Raw genomic sequence first — 16,031 nt, 5'->3', positions numbered from 1 at the left:
GCTGGGGCATCAGAAGTGATGTAGCAGTGAGCCTGTCTCTAGGCTCACGTGAAGGCAAATACCCTCTCTTGTAAAGGCAGAGAAAGGCAGGAGCAACATTAATTTACAGAGCAGCTGAGCAAATGGTTTGGCTGCCCTGCGAATGCTCACGCATTCTTGTTATTTTTCCCCTGTTTTAATTGATGTGCTGGCCTTTGCTCTGCTGCTGTTTTGCCTGCAGGTGCGGGTGCGGTAATTGCCCGTAGCAAGAGGGAGCTGCCAGCAGCCTCCTCTGTGCACCTTGAGCTGGCTGGCTTTATCCTGCAGACACAAAACAGGTTTTGCACATAATCACACCAGGGTAATGACAGTGCACGTGTTTCACCTAAGGCTGTGGTAGCGGACGGGCTGCAGGGATGGCTTCTGCGAGAAGCTGCCAGAAGCTGCCCCCATGTCAGAGCCATAGACAGAGCCAATGACAGCCGGCTCCAAGGCGGTCCTGCTGCTGGCCAAAGCAGAGCTAATCAGCAGCGCTGGCAGCGCCTCTCTGATAACATATGCAAGAAGGGGTAAAAGGTGCTGTGCATCACCTGCGAGAGAAGAGTCAGAAAATGTGAGAGAAACAACTTGGCAGGCACCGAGGTCTTTGAGGAAGGAGGGGGAGCCGGTGCCTGAAGTGCCAGAGCAGATACTCCCCTGCAGCCATGGAGAAGACACTGGTGACACAGCTTGTCTTGTGCCAACCCACGGAGGACTATGATGCAGCACATACCCACCCTGCAGCCCACGGAGGACCTCATGCCACAACAGGTGGAGATGCCCTGAAGGAAGCTGCAGAGCATAGAGAACCCTGTGCTGGAGGAGGCTCCTCAGAGAAACTGCGGCCCACAGAGAGGAGCCTACGGAGGAGACATTTTTCTAGCAGGACCTGTACAGCAGGGGGGACCCAGACTGGAACAATCCATTCCTGAAGGACTGCAGACCGTGGAAAGGACTTTATGAAGAATGGCAGTGCATGGGAAGGACCCATTTGGAGAACTTTGTCAAGGACTGCCTCCCAGAGGAGGGAGTAATGTAAGTCTACGAGATACTGCTTTTAATAAAAAGTTCCTCTAGCTTTCAGTGGTGAGTGAACTCACACAACTTGGTAGTTTCCACAGTCAGAGTAGATGAATATGAATTTGTTAATTTCCAACCCTCTAACACTGAGTGGAGGGTAATCTACTTAACGGTTACACAATCTTACTGGTCAACTACACATGCTCGTTGAGGAAGGGTGTCTTTGTGGGCCGAGGCATCTGGTGTAAGGGCTGTGAGTTATAGTATTATAATGAAGGCAGTTTGCTTAAGGACAAATCTCTTGCTACCTGTGCAACAAGGATGAGGTACAACTTTCCTGGATGTAATTCTTCTGCAGAGTCACCTTGTCCCAAGCAGCAATTGCCTCAGCTAATTATCCTTGATAGTTCTTTGCATGGCACATCCTGAATCAAAAGTATGTGGATGTTCTCTTTCTTCAAGAAGATGTGCAGATTATTAAACAAAACCGTATGTCCATATCGTATTGTTCATTAGCTTATACATTCTGGTTAAAACATTTTGTACCATGCCCAAAAGCCAGGGACCTACAGTCCTACACCAGGACCCAGTCGCTTGCTTTACAGGCCAGCCCGGGTTACTGAAAGGCAAATGCCCCTGCTGGATAACCCCAGGCTCTAGGAGTGTTTGGCTTGGTGGAGACCTGTCAGCAAGCCCTGAAGGCAGCCAGTCCTGCTCTGAGGCTACTGTCCTGGAGGGAGGGGGCTGCATAATGTGGGGTCAAAGTCCTCCCCGCTGTGAGCTGGGTGGATGTGGGAGGAATATTTTCCCCCGCTGGATATGGAAAGCCTTTCCTGCTAAGGGATCGCGGCCTGTGATATGTAGCAGGGCACTCTGGAAGCCCACCCCAACTTGTAAGTAGCTCGTTTCCTCCTGGCTGCAAGGTTAGAAAGACTTTTGGAGACAACTCTTCTGCCTCTGCCCCCAACAGCCCCTTCCCAACTGTGTTACCGGTCATTGCTTTCGTCTTGGGGTGATGGTGCAGATTGCCATGAATTAGGGTTACTTCTGCCCCAGTATCCAGCAGAGCCGTAACACGGTGAGTGTTGTGCTGGCTCCGCAGTGTCACAAGCAGAACTCAAGGGCTGTGTTCATTCCCGCCCCTGGCCAGCCCTGTCCCTGCCCCAGGGCTGAAGAGGGGACACCCCTTCCCTGGGCTGGTTTGCAGGTGAGGAGGGATGCCACCCCGTGTGCCCCCTGCTCCCACACCACCATGTGCTGCCCAGATGCGTTTGAGCTACCGCGCCTGCATCTCACCTGGGGCTGCTGCTTCAGCTCCGAACATCCCCACGTCCACCTCCAGCACGGATGCCACAACCAACACAGCACAGGTTCTCCTTGCCTTTTCCTTGTGCGGGCCCACGCTGCCTGAAACAAGTTAATTGTTCAGGGGGGCTGGGACATTCCGATAATCCCTCCTCACTTCCCGCTTCACCAGGAAAACCACCTAGGCCACGTGTCCCGTAACAGCCTTCCATGGCTGTGTGCACGGGCCCAGTCGGGCATTTGCTCTGTCTCTGCTTCACTATTGAATAATGGGCCATATACGATTTATTTAAAGAACATGTGCTCATGTTTGTCTGAGGAGACCCTTATTGTTAACTTGAGGGTGTACTAAATCCTTGAATGGGTGACACAGGGAGGGTGCTAAATTGTCCAGGCATGAGATATCTTAATATTGTTAACTTGAAGATGTACTAAATCCTTGAATGGGTGACAGAGGGAATGTTGTGCTAATTGTCCAGGTGTGAAATATGTTAATGAGTTCATGGAAAGTTAATGAATAGACATGAGTGACTTGTATAAAGAAGGGGCTGAAAGGTTCCCTTGCTGTGCATGACTTTGGTGGAGCGATCCCCCATGCACCCACCGCTGCCAAATAAAGATAACCTGCGCTTGCTCATATATTGCTAGAGTGATTCTTTAAATCACTGTCCTTCCCCTGCAAAGGCATTTCCCACGGGGACCTGCCAGCTGCACCAAACGTTTTGCACCAGGAGCTGCTGGTTTGATTCCCAGTGGAAAGGCACCCAGACTCTGTAAATGGCCATTTCTTATCCCAGAGAATGCCACTGAAGAAAGAGATGGCAGTACAGATAATCCTATGTCCTTCAGACGCTGGGAGCCCTAAGCTACGTGCTGTCAAATAGGTGGCTCCAGTCAGGGCACAGCACACCACGCTCGTCCTGCCCATGAAAAGGTCACCCCTTCTTGGTCAGTCAAACTCTAAGACGATTGTCATGAAATAAAACAGCTCTATTCAGCATTTCTGCTGCGAAACAGAAGCCATGTTCACATGAGACCTTCCTGCTGCACTTCAGATAGAGGCAAGGACACAAGGGCAGCGCAATCACTGGCACCAAGCCGAAGCTGCCTGAAAGCTCATCGGCTGCAATGGACGGGCTGAGTTTGTCCCCTGGCCAAGGGATCTGTGCAGAACGACACGGGCCTGAAGGCCAGGCTCTGCTTGTAGCAGGGCACAGCAGAGGCCAGGGCCTCCTCAGGATACCTGGATCACCAACTCCCTGACCTACGGTGATGTGGGGGTGAGGGTGATGGCACCCTGCTGGTTGTTTCCCTCATGTGAAGAAATGCCAGCTCTTGACCCTGCTCAGAGCAGCTTTCACATCCTCCTTTCTTAGGGTGTAAACCAAGGTGTTGAGCAGAAGAGGAAGAACCACGCAGAGAACAGCCGCTACTCTGCCTAGTGACCTTTTCTCGGGGGCTCCCGTGTAGGTGAAGACACATGAGGCATAGAACCAGGCCACAGCATTGAAATGAGAAGCGCAGCCTGAGACAGCTCAGTGCCCGTCTTCTGCACAGAAGAGCTGCAGCATGATTTAAATCTCCATTGGAAAGGACAACCGCTGGCAGCAATGCCCTTAGTTTGAGGTCTAAAACTTGGGTGGATCCTGTGCCCCTTTTCTATCTTTCCATGGTCTCCGTTGGGCAAGCAAGCTAGAGGTCGTGCCAAGAGCCAGTAGCAGCGCTCTGGCAGGGCTTTGGCAAAAGGCCTTACTTGCCAGGCACGCAACAGAAACGCCCTTATAATGGTGTTGGCCTTTTCACATTTTTGCTATGCTTGTATGTGCTTCATTAGCCATAATCCCCTCTCGGTGGAGGACAGGGGTGTAGGGATTTCCATCCTTCCACTTGTACATTTCTGTCAAGACATCGGGGTTTTCGTGGAGGAAATAGGATATGAGGCTGTGGTGGCTGCCAAGAGACAATTCCATCTCCCAGAAGGGATGAGATTTACAGGTAAGAGAATCCTCTTCCCCCAGCACTGCAGCCAATTCCTGAGCACAAGGTCTGTGGTGGAGAGGAAGCCTGCACGGCTCTAGTAGCTCACTCAGCTGTTCAGAGTCGACGTTCTTGGGCTTCTGAAGCACAGAGGAAAACCTGGTTTGTGCAGCGGCAGAGGCCCTCGCCGTGAACCGGTGGTAAAGGATCCCTTCTCCAGGCATTCTTTGCATGCGGTTCAAAGCGGCCAGCCAGCACGCTTGCCTCAGCGGTGGTGTCCTGGAGCCCAGGGCAGCACAGGCCGCCAGGGGTTCTCCAGGTGGGTACTTGGAGGGATGGATGAAGCCTGGCTGTAAAGCAGAGGGCAACATGGTGCTGTGGGTTGTGCTTAGGCTGGGCGTGTGCCTCCCCAGCCTCTGTGCCAGTGAGGAAAGCTGTGGAGATTGGTATGGGGGCGACTTTTTCAGCCAAGTCCAAGCCCAGGGGCTTGGAACACAGGAGTGAATCCTCAGCAGAAGGATCCTACTTGTCTTGCTCCTAGGCTCCCCCCAGCATCCACCGAGAGCTGCCGTTGGAGAGAATGGTTCTAGGCAGGAGGCATGATCATGCTCGTGACTTAATTCCTGGCCAAATGAGCCCAAGGAGGGAAGATCCCTCCTTGCCTTGCACCTGGGGGTTGGCTGAACCCTGAGCCTGCAATCTCACCCTGTTCAGATGCATGGATCAGCCTTTGGCAGCTTATAGAAAGCGAGGTGGAGCATGAGCCCAGTGCCAAAGCTGACAAACGGATAGATACGGCGGACACGGGGCCAGGCAATGCTGAAATACCTTTCTGGCTTGACAGATCACAGGCAGAAGGAATTTACGCTGCAGTTCCACCAGAAGCGACCATGCAGGTAGGACACACCAGAAGAGGATTGTTCTCCAAAGGCCTGAGCCATGATCGAGCACTTCCTCCGGGGAGAGGCACCTTTCAGCTTCTGGAGGGCGCTGGGACCGTGCTGTAGACACAGGTTGGAGGTCAGGCAGCTGGGGAGGCAGGGGATGCCTGGTGGCCAGTGGCTGCAGGTGAGTCAGCAGTGTGCCCTTGTGGCAAAGCACACCTACTGCGCTCTGAGATGCCAGCGAAAGCGGAGCCAGCACAGGCAGGGAAGTCATCCTTCTCCTCTCTTTGGCACTCCTGAGACCATGCCTGGGCTCCTGCGTTCAGGCTGGGGCTCCTCGGTGTGCAGGCAAGGTACAGGCGTGTTGGAGGGAGTCCAGCGGGAGGCCCCAAGGCAGGCAGGGAGCTTGAGGGCATGATGCACTCAGAGCCTGAGGGAACGAGGCCTTAGCAAAAGAAGGCTCAAAGGGAGACCTTATGGGTGTCTACAGCTACGTGCTCTGAGCACGTGGAGAAGATGAAGCCAGGCTCTTCTCCAAGTGCACGGTGCCGGTAGGCCGAGAGGCCACAGACACAGTTTGGAACCTGCGGAATTCTACTGACATGTGAGGACCTTATTTTCCAGTTCTTTTTGACCCTGAAAAAGCTCAAGGACTGGAATGCACTGTCCATAAATGTTGTGCAGGCTCTGGCCTTGGACGTTTTCAAGACTCGTCTGGACACAGCCCTGACCGGCCCTGTCCAACCTACATCATGCTATGGGAAGAGCAGAAACAGTTTGGCAGGTTTGTTTGATGGGACTGGAAGTAAGGGCAGGACAGCTGGAGATCCAGCTGGTTTGGAGGAAAGGGAAATTGGCAGGGTTACGGCCATCGGGAAAGGCTGCGTGGTGTTGGGTGAGCTTGGCAGAAGCTGATTTATAAGAGGGGTTGAGCAGCGGGGCACAAAGCTTCCTGTGTTGCTTCCTCGAGTACCGATCTTCTTTTGGATAGAAGGAGAAAGTCCACAGTGCCTGTGGGGCTGAGTGGGACAGTTGGTGTCTGCAGGGCTTGGGGGTGTTGAAGATGATGTTTGTAAGAGCTGCAGCCCTGGGCTGTGCTGACAGGAGCTTGGCGCTAGGCACCGTGAAGGCGCTAGGACAGGCCAACCCCACCAAGGCCTTGTGCTGTGAGAGAGAGGACACAGGCATCAGGGAAGGAGAGACTCCCACGACATTGCATGGGGGGATGTGTCAGAGAGGTTGGTCCCCAGCTGCAGGCCTGTCGCCCCTCCACCCTGGCAAGGCAGAAGCTGCTGAGTGCAGGAGCAACAGGTGCCACTGCTGGAGGAGGCAGGAGCACAGCACAGGCATTTCAGGCATGCTAAGAACAAGAATTCTCTCCTCCCTTTCTCGTTCTGGGTTCCCCTGGCAGAGTCGTTTCTGGCAGCTCTGCTCTCTCAGAGCTCCCGGTGGGGACGCGGGCGGGAAACAAGGGAAACAAGGGAAAGGGAAAAACTCCCGTCCTTGGAAGAACAGCACCACGCACCAGGGCAGCCCGGGGTCACCCATAGAAAGCAGTCCTGTGCAGAGAACAAACAAGGCTTCTGGTAGACACCAAGCTGGCCATGAGCCAGTACTGTGCCCCTGCGCCAAGGAGTTCCAAGGCAATCCTCGGCCGCCTCAGACAAAGCATTGCCAAGAGGCCAAGAGAGGCGATTGCTCCCCTTTTCTCAGCACTGCTGGGCAACAGCTGGAGCGGCATCTTCTCGCACACCTTCTCTATGACCCAAGTGGGCTGCAGAGGCAGCAGAAGGCAGGCTCTGAGGCTGCTCCCCGGCACCCGCAGGGCAGCGGGGGCTGCCGCTTCCAGCCCCGGAGCGGGGAGGCAGCTCTGGAAGCTGCTCCATCTCCCGGGCCGAGGCCCCGCTGCTGCCCCAGGCTGCGGCGAGCCCCCGAGCGGCGCCGGCGCCGGGCTCAGCCCCGGGGCGGAGCTGGCGGCGGCGCGGAGCAGAGGAGGCGGCGGAGAGGAGGCGCCGCGGCCGCCGCCCAGAGCCGGGGCTGGCGCGGGGCAGCGAGGCGCGGGCGGCGGAGCGGCGGCATGCGGCGGGGCCGGGGCGCAGGGCTGGCGGGGCTGGCCGCGCTGCTGCTGGGTGCGCGGGGCTGGCGGCGGGGGGCGGGCCGGGGCTCGGCCTGCGGGGGCCCCCGCGGGGCTGCCGTCCCCTCGGGCTTCTGCACGGAGCCCTGCCGCCGCGCCGGGCTCGCGTCCCTCCCTCCCTCTGCTGCCATCCCGCCTTCCCTGCGGAAACTCGCCGTGCTCTCGCTGTCCAGCCCTGCCCGCTGCCTCCTTCCCTCCGCCTTCTGCCGCGGAGCGCCTGCAGCCGCTCCTTCCCCGCTGCTGCTTCCCCTCGGGCTCCTTCCCCGCTGCTGCTTCCCCGCTGCTGCTTCCCCTCGGGCTCCTTCCCTTTGTCCCTGGTTTTCTCCAGTGACTCCACCTGTCACTCTCGCGTTCGTATGTCTGCCAGCCGTTAACGGACACCTCCGTTAATGCACCTGTAGACATCCTCTGGAAACTCTTCTCCCCCCCCCCATGCCCGAACGTTCCTGGCTGGGATTTGCCATGGCGAACGGCAGGCGGGGCAGGGCACAAAGCAGGTTTTGAGGATTCCCCCTTCTTTTTCTCCTCGGCAGTGGCTGTGGGCAGAGCCCAGGTGCAGCAGGAGCCGTCGGCAGAGACCACCGAGGACACCGGCATCGCCATCAGCTGCTCACACCCCAGCATACGGACAGAAGAATCGATAGTGTGGTACCGCCAGCTCCCGGGCCGAGGTCCCGCATTCATCACGAGCGGTCACAAAGGGTCCAGAGAGGTGCAGGACCCTCCGGGGCGGATGTCGGTGGCGGCAGACCGCCGGTCCAGCGCCCTGTGGCTCGCCCGGCCCCGGCGCAGGGACGCGGCGGTGTATTACTGCGCCGTGGGAGACACGGGGCTCGGAGCCGGGGCTGCGGCCGGGCACGAACCTCGGCGGCCGGCGCCGGGCGTGTGTGTCGGGGGCGGGGGGACAGCCCCGGCCGGGCCCGCCAGGGGGCGCTGCCGCCTCGGCCCGCCCGGCCGCGGGCGCTTCCCGCCACCGCCTGCGGCACCGGCACCGGCACCGGGATCAGCGGGTGCCCCTTGCAGTCGCTGCCCGGGCTCAGCACCTCTCCTCCTCGAGGGCTGCTGCGCATCGGTGCTCCGAGGCAGCAAACAGCCGCGCTTGGGCCGCGCTGCACGGGGAGCCTGAGAGGGTCTGTGCAAGGCAGCGGGGCGCAGCGTGTTTCCCACCACGCGCTCGTGCTTGCCCAGCACGGGGTCAGAGCCTTGCGGGTACCGTGGCGTCCCCTGGCCTGTCTGAAAAGGCCTGCCGGCATTGTCCCGCAACGCCTTCCCAGAGGGGACCGATTCCCATCCAGGCCACCTCAGGCTGCTTCTCCTCTTGCCAAGGATGCTGAGCTCTTCATGACTTTTAGGAAGGCCAAGTGACACCTCTAGGTCCTCCAAGTGCTGCCATGGCACAGGGAGTTCACGATGTCAAGAATAAAGCGAACGCAAATGCTCCAGCACGATGCTCAGCTTAGTGGGTGTCTCACCTTTGCCTGGCTGCCTTGGGCAAACACAGCAGCAGCTTCCACCCGGTAATTTTCCCCATCCCAAGGACGCACACAAAGATCTCAGCTTGGAGTTGTTATTAACACTAACAAGCTCCCTGGGCATTCAAATCAGGCAATTCCCTGCAGATCCTTGTGCATTTCTTCCTGTCAGGCTTTCCTTCCTGGAGATCTGCTGTGTCACCACCATCGTCCCCCAGATGCTGTCCCCAAGATTCCTTGCCAACAGAACAATCCTTTGTGTCTCCTGCTGTTATTTTCCTGCTTCTTCCTGGCTATGCCTGAGTTCCCGATCCTCTCAGCCATGGCCTTCAGTCATGGTGTCACCATACGCAAAGTGCTTGGCAAAAAGCACTGTCATGACAAAGAAGCTCTGCTCCCTGCCAGCGCCGGGAGTGTGGGCAGTGGGCTTTTTGGTCACCTCCTCCCAGGTGGCTCTGCTGCTGCAATGTCCCTTCTGCAAAGGGAAGTTTGTTAGCTGTAGAGGAATTATAGAGCAATGAAGTCCTGTTAATTAACATTGATAATACACAGCTGTGGGCTGCCTTCAGGGTCGGTGGGTTGGCTGATGTGGATAATGTGCAGCTGTGGCTGGTTCCTGCTAAGTAGTTAAATAGCTCTAAGGGGTATGGAAGGGGACCACTGGATGAAGAGAGACCTGGAAGAAGCAGAGGGAGGAGAAAGAGTGCACGTGTGTTCTGGATGTATAAAAAAACAAGGAGAGTGCCAGGGAGATGTGTGAAGTAGAAGGGGGGGCTGGATAAGGTAGAGGCTGGCTGCAAGAGGAGCCCTGGGTGAAGAGAGAATCCAGATGCAGCAGAGGAACGCAGCAGGGTGTACTGGCCTGAAGAGGATGAGGAAACAGCATGGACAGTAGATGACCTTGTGAAACCTTGTGAGGGATTGGCAGCTCTGCCGGGGCAAGATGCGGGAGCTACTTATTGAAGTTAAGGGGGTATGTGATGGTAAAAGCCTTGTTGCAGCCGGCTAGTTTGGATACTGCTGTGACAGTTAACTATCTCTACTGCTGTACTGGGCCAGCATGAGCATGGCGTGTTGGGGTTGGGTTGACCTTGCCTGGCTGCAACGTCTCCCCCACTCTGCTCTATCACTCCCACTACTCACCAGGATGGAAAAATAAGAAGGCTCATGGTTTGTGGCAAGGACAGGGAAATTTTGACCCAGCAGTTGGTGTCACAGGCAAACAGGCTCAGCTTGGAGAAATTAATTTCTTGCCAATCAAATCAGAGTAGGAGAATGAGAAATGAGAATAAATTTTAAAACACCTTCCCTGCAACACTTCCTTATGCCTGGGCTCACCTTCCGTCCTGACGTCCCTACTTCCTCCCCCAGAGGAACACAGGAGGATGTGCAATGGGTGCTGCAGTCAGTTCATAACTCATTCCCTCTGCCGCCTCTTCCTCCTCATGCTCTTTCCCTGCTGCGGTGTGGGGTCCCTCCCGTGGGAGACTGTCCTTCTCCAACACGAGTCCTTTCCGTGGGCTGCAGTTCTTCACAAACTGCTACAGCGTGGATCCCCCGTGGGGCCACAGATCTTGCCAGAAGCCTGCTCCATGATGGGATCTCCATGGGGTCACAGCTTCCTTCAGGGCACATCCACCTGCTGTGGCATGGGCTCCTCCATGGGCTGCAGGTGGATGTCTGCCCCACCCTTAACCTCCATGGGCTGCAGGGGGACAAGCTGCATCACCAGCTCATCAGGGACAACCTGTGTCATGAGCCACACATGAACCTGGAGCACCTCATCCCCTCCTCCTTCTTTGCTGACTTCAGTGCCTGCAGAGTTGTTTCTCTCCCATATTCTCATTCCTCTCTCCCACATGCTCTTGTGCACCACTTTTTCAACCTTCTTAAATGTATTATTGTGGAGGCGCCACCACCGTCACTGACTGGCCCAGCTTTGGTCAGTGGCAGGTCCGTCTTGTAGCCACCTGAAACTGGCTCTGAACAACATGGGGCGGCACTGACTGGCACCTTCTCACAGAAGCCACCCCGGCAGCCCCCCTGCTACCATAACCTTGCCCCATAAACCAAATACATTCCACTCCTCACCTCTGTGAATCAAGTGTTTTCAATTAACAGTCATATATGCCCTTCTCAGACAGTCCACAATGCTCACAAACTCCCCCTTACATCAGCAGGCCACAGCCAGGGCACAGGACACTGTGCAGATCGTGTCCACAGAAGGATTACTCCATTGCGGTTGGTCATGCTTTTAGAGCATTTTCTTCCATTGGAAACAGGTCTGACATCATTGCTACTGTGAACCACCGCAAGCTGGACAGAAGTTGACTGCAAATCAGCAGATAGTAGCAGCTGGGACATCCTGAGTTCTCAGGGTATAAATCAAGGCAATCAGCAGGGGAGTAAGAGAGCTGTAAAGAACCATGGCAGCTCCATCAGTAGGTGGTTTAAATCACCATCAAAAAACCCCAGAACCTCTGGCAGCAGCGCCCTTAGTTTGGACTGTAAAACCTGCATGGATTCTGTACCCGTTTCCTCCATGTCCAAGATCTCCTCGGTCGGGCAGGCAAACCAGGGGGCATGCCAAGGGCCAGGAGCAGCGCTTTGGCGGTGCTGTGGCCAAATGGCTTGCTCGTCTGTATGGAGAAATGCCATCCCTCCCTCTTCTACAAGGACCATTGCAGGTGCTATCCTCATTAAGAAGGAACTCCAGCTTGTTACAAGGTTTACTGTGGTTGGGTTAGGAAGTGCAGCTGTGCTGCTGCAGGTGATGGTTCCTTGTAGCACAGCTAGGGAAAAAGGATTTCAGACATGCAAGTGAAATGCCCTGATAAAACATTGCCCTTCAGTCGTGGTCCCTGGCGAGGAGCGACTCCTCTTGGGTCTGCACAGGGAGGCAGGCAGCAGAGGTCCTCCTGCCACATGAGCCGGGCATTGCTGCTGCTCAGCAGGCAGGGGCTGGGGATCTCTTCCACCCCACTAACATAGCCAGGCCCTGTTAGAACAGAAAGTCACAACTGAGACAGCCTGGGGGCAAGCCATTGCTTTGAATTCACAAGGAGAAGTGGTTTCTTGCTGGTACCTTTGTAACGTTGGCTCAGGCACACAATTACAAACTGGCTGCCCCGGCTTCACAGTCCACTTCCAGCCTGCTCCTGCTGCTGTGGGAAGGCCTCCTGCAGAGAGGTGTTTTGCCATAGACCGGGTCAGTACAACGAAAAGAGACCCCTAGTTAAAGAAGTGAGTTTATCTTTACTTACATTTTAAAAAATAGAATAGGAAGTGAAACAAGTAGTAAGTGAAAGGATACAGCAAGAATAAAACAAGGCAATGCACCTAATCACTGCTGCCTATGACAGGCTACAGCGGTTAAGAAAGATACATCACCAATTGCCTTAATACTTTACCGTCATCCGGGTCCACAGATGCTGGGAGCCCTGGTTACAGTGAGGATTTGGAGAGCCTGTCCCGGCATTTGGGAGGTCCTACACAGGGCATCCACTCATAGGTGAGGTCTCCAAAGTCACTGTCAGAGGGTCCAGCTCTTATAGTGTTGAATAAACAAGATCACCTGATTTCAAATGCAGAGACATCTGGTTTCACACTCCTCACAGATCCCACCAAAGCCTGGCCAGGGCTACCAGGAGGAACCAAGGGAGCCTCCCTTACCTACTTGATTTTAACCACCGGTTTCCATAGAAGGCCATATATCTGGTTTCACAGCCTTGACCACCTGCCTCTAAGCAAGGAAGGATGCACTCCATCTTTGCAAATGATTATATTCTATCTAAGCTACATCTTTCACTAATGATCATGCATATTTTACCAATGATTGGATACTAAATACATACATATATATATAAAACATTTGGTTGGCGTGTTCATCTAGATGTCAAAGTTGGCTCCTGGTCCCAGCCAGTCCCCAGCGAGGCCGGTGCGGCTGCAGGAGCTGACGCAGCTGTGAAAGTTCATGTGCACAGGCTTGAGAGGCAGAGGGGAAAGGTTCAGCCCTTCGTCCTGCCTCAGCTGGGGACTGTGGTGGCAGCTACAGTGCATTACCAGGAGCCCCTGGCAGGTTTGCAGACATTGGAGAGCAGAGGGCAGCCCACCGTCCTTCTGCCACGGCCTCGGCTGAGCAGCAGGACCCTGAAGGCCTTGTGGGAGCGGGGTTGTGAATGGGGGCTGCTGCGCTCGCCAGCTGTTTTCTGCAGTCCCTGCCAGCTGTGTGAGCCAAGGGCCCTGGGTGAGAAGTGGCAGAGGAGCCCTGCTCCAGGAGCAGGAGGCAGTAAAACCGAGCAGCCCTTTGGCTTGCCTGGGGATAGCGGTTCTGGGGCCCAGGGTGGGACAAGCACCTGGCGCCTGTGGCTAATGTGGGCAGGTGAAGGGACACAGGGGGACTGCCTGTACAACGGAGAGCTGTGTGGCAGTGTCCTCCCCCTGCCAGAGTGCGGGAGCGTGCCTGTCCCTGTGCAGCTGGTTTCTGCAGCAGATGCTCTTTACAGAGATGTTTCTCTTCAGGTTCCTGCTCCACGGCCAGAGGGGAAGGGAGAGTGTGCGACACCTGGGTCCGATGCCAGGAGAAGATCACCAGGGATGCCATTCCCTCTGATGGACGGTACCTACACCACGAGGCTCTGGAGAACGTTCTGGTGGTAGAGGCTGGGGGACAGGTGCAACGAGGCCTGCCTGGAGCAGCAGGGAGAGAGTTTTGCTCCGCCCTCTGGGCTGTGGTTTGGAGGCCTCTTTGATCGGGCAGAGGCAGAGGAAGAGGTGAAGTTGCAAGCATCAGGTCCCTCCGGCTGGCAGGTGCCTGCACACCCCGTGAAGGGAGAGCGTGACATGGCCCTGATTGTGCTGGCAGCCCTGGCGGGACTGGCAGCCTTTGGTGAGATGCCACTTCCAGGCTGGGGTGAACGAGGCAAGAGTTTGCGCAGCTGGTGGTGGAAGCACGGAGGTGTCAGTCCTGACGGCCTGGGGGATCAGGGAGTGTTTCTGTAGGGAGAGCCGGGGCTGCAGGTGGGTATGGCAAATAATGTGGGAGATGTCAGGAGTAACGAGCATAAGAGGAAGGACAAGACTTTACCCTGCATTTGCAGGTACCGAGCATTCTTGAGTGTGCTGCTAATACAGTCCAAGCCTGAAAGAGGGAAGACGCTGGGGAACGGAGCTGTGTGGCATCTAGGAGCTTCTCTCCTAGGTGTGCTGGAGAAAAGGTTACCAGCCTCTGCAGGGCTGTCTCTAAACCTCGGGGGACAAACAGAAAAGGCTAACTAGAGTCAAGGAGAGCTGAAATGCTGTACAGGGACAGGGCAAGGGCAGAGGACGTGGTGTGTCATATGGAGGAGCTTCGCTAGCAAGAAGATACAGTCAGAGGTGGGAGAAGGACAGCTCATGGCTGCCGCTGCTGAAGGAGACAGCAGCAGTTAACATAGCTCAGAGGCAGATACGGAGAGAAAGAGTGGCTGGAAAGACATGTGCGCACTGCTGGAAAGCAGGATGATCTGGGCGGTGAGGAGTGGCAAGCAGCTGCAGAAAGAAGGGTGCAGGGACAAGCAGCTCAGCATCTCAGAGCCTGGGAAAAGTGAGATGGAGAGCGGGGACAGTGAGCAAGCCCAGGAAGTGACAGATGGACTGGTGCACAGGCAAGCAAGGCTGAAAGAAGTTTCTGGCTTTACAGGTCATGCCCAAAAGGACTCTGTGCTCCAGTTCCCTGCAGAAATGACCATCCAGAGAGGACACAGCACAGCTCTGCGCTGCAATTTCTCCACCAGTTCTGCCAGTTCCTACATCTTCTGGTACCAGCAGCGCCAGACGCAGTCCCCTCAGATGCTGCTGCAGGGAGTGTACAAATGGAAACCGCAGGTGGATTCAGGGAGGTTCTCGTCTTCACTGTCTGTGGAGACCTCCCAGGTGGTTCTGCATGTGCGGGATGCTGAGCTCCAGGACAGCGCTGCCTATTTCTGTGCACTGAGCCCACAGTGGTGCCCACAGCACGCAGCAGCGCATAGAAACATGGGCGGTGCTGTGAGGGGCACATCCCTCCCTGCCACTGCTTGCCTGGAGCTCTGAGCTCAGCCTACTCAGCAGCAGCACCTGGGGGCTGTGGTGAGGCTGGGCCTCTGCCTCCCCAGCCTGTACTGCTGTGAGGCACAGGCCTGTGTGACTTGTGCAGCTGCGTCTGGATCCAGGCTCTTTGATGATGAGAAGCGCTCAAGAAAGCACCGCAGAGTGGACGTTTTCAAGGCCCTTCCAGATATCGAGCCTGTCCACATCTCAAGCCTATGTGTGGAGGATAATGCAAAGCTGGAGAACATCCCCTTTGCTGCAGCCACCCAAAGAATTCCCATGGTACCAGGAAAAGAAAGGAAAAGAAACATTAAATCCCTCAGTGGTAGCAGCTCCCGCCTGACCTTGGTGATCTCCTCAGGGGTCTGGGACCAGCCCCTGCCCTTGCAGAGGGAGCAGTTCCACAGTGACACACTCATGTGGCCGCAGAAGGGGTGTGTCTGGGACAAGCCAGACTCCCCTTGGGCCGCAGCCGCTGAGGCTGGGGCATCAGAAGTGATGTAGCAGTGAGCCTGTCTCTAGGCTCACGTGAAGGCAAATACCCTCTCTTGTAAAGGCAGAGAAAGGCAGGAGCAACATTAATTTACAGAGCAGCTGAGCAAATGGTTTGGCTGCCCTGCGAATGCTCACGCATTCTTGTTATTTTTCCCCTGTTTTAATTGATGTGCTGGCCTTTGCTCTGCTGCTGTTTTGCCTGCAGGTGCGGGTGCGGTAATTGCCCGTAGCAAGAGGGAGCTGCCAGCAGCCTCCTCTGTGCACCTTGAGCTGGCTGGCTTTATCCTGCAGACACAAAACAGGTTTTGCACATAATCACACCAGGGTAATGACAGTGCACGTGTTTCACCTAAGGCTGTGGTAGCGGACGGGCTGCAGGGATGGCTTCTGCGAGAAGCTGCCAGAAGCTGCCCCCATGTCAGAGCCATAGACAGAGCCAATGACAGCCGGCTCCAAGGCGGTCCTGCTGCTGGCCAAAGCAGAGCTAATCAGCAGCGCTGGCAGCGCCTCTCTGATAACATATGCAAGAAGGGGTAAAAGGTGCTGTGCATCACCTGCGAGAGAAGAGTCAGAAAATGTGAGAGAAACAACTTGGCAGGCACCGAGGTCTTTGAGGAAGGAGGGGGAGCCGGTGCCTGAAGTGCCAGAGCAGATACT

General features: G+C 55.8%; 1 protein-coding gene across 1 annotated transcript; it reads left to right on the top strand.

Moving 5' to 3' along the window:
• The first annotated feature begins 7,108 nt into the window (after window positions 1–7,108).
• LOC129784438 (uncharacterized) lies at window positions 7,109–15,594 on the top strand. The gene is made up of 5 exons (XM_055803724.1): window positions 7,109–7,333; window positions 7,872–8,219; window positions 14,530–14,656; window positions 15,002–15,161; window positions 15,580–15,594. Exons 1-5 carry the CDS (start codon window positions 7,282–7,284, stop codon window positions 15,592–15,594), a joined length of 702 nt encoding a protein of 233 aa, XP_055659699.1. The 5' UTR covers window positions 7,109–7,281.
• The last annotated feature ends 437 nt before the right edge of the window (window positions 15,595–16,031 follow it).

The sequence above is a fragment of the Falco peregrinus genome, chromosome 5 (assembly GCF_023634155.1).
Source record: "Falco peregrinus isolate bFalPer1 chromosome 5, bFalPer1.pri, whole genome shotgun sequence".
NCBI classification, from domain to species: Eukaryota; Metazoa; Chordata; class Aves; order Falconiformes; family Falconidae; genus Falco; species Falco peregrinus.
The sequence above is the reverse complement of the archived record's forward strand: the minus strand, read 5'-3'. Positions and strand labels throughout refer to the sequence as shown.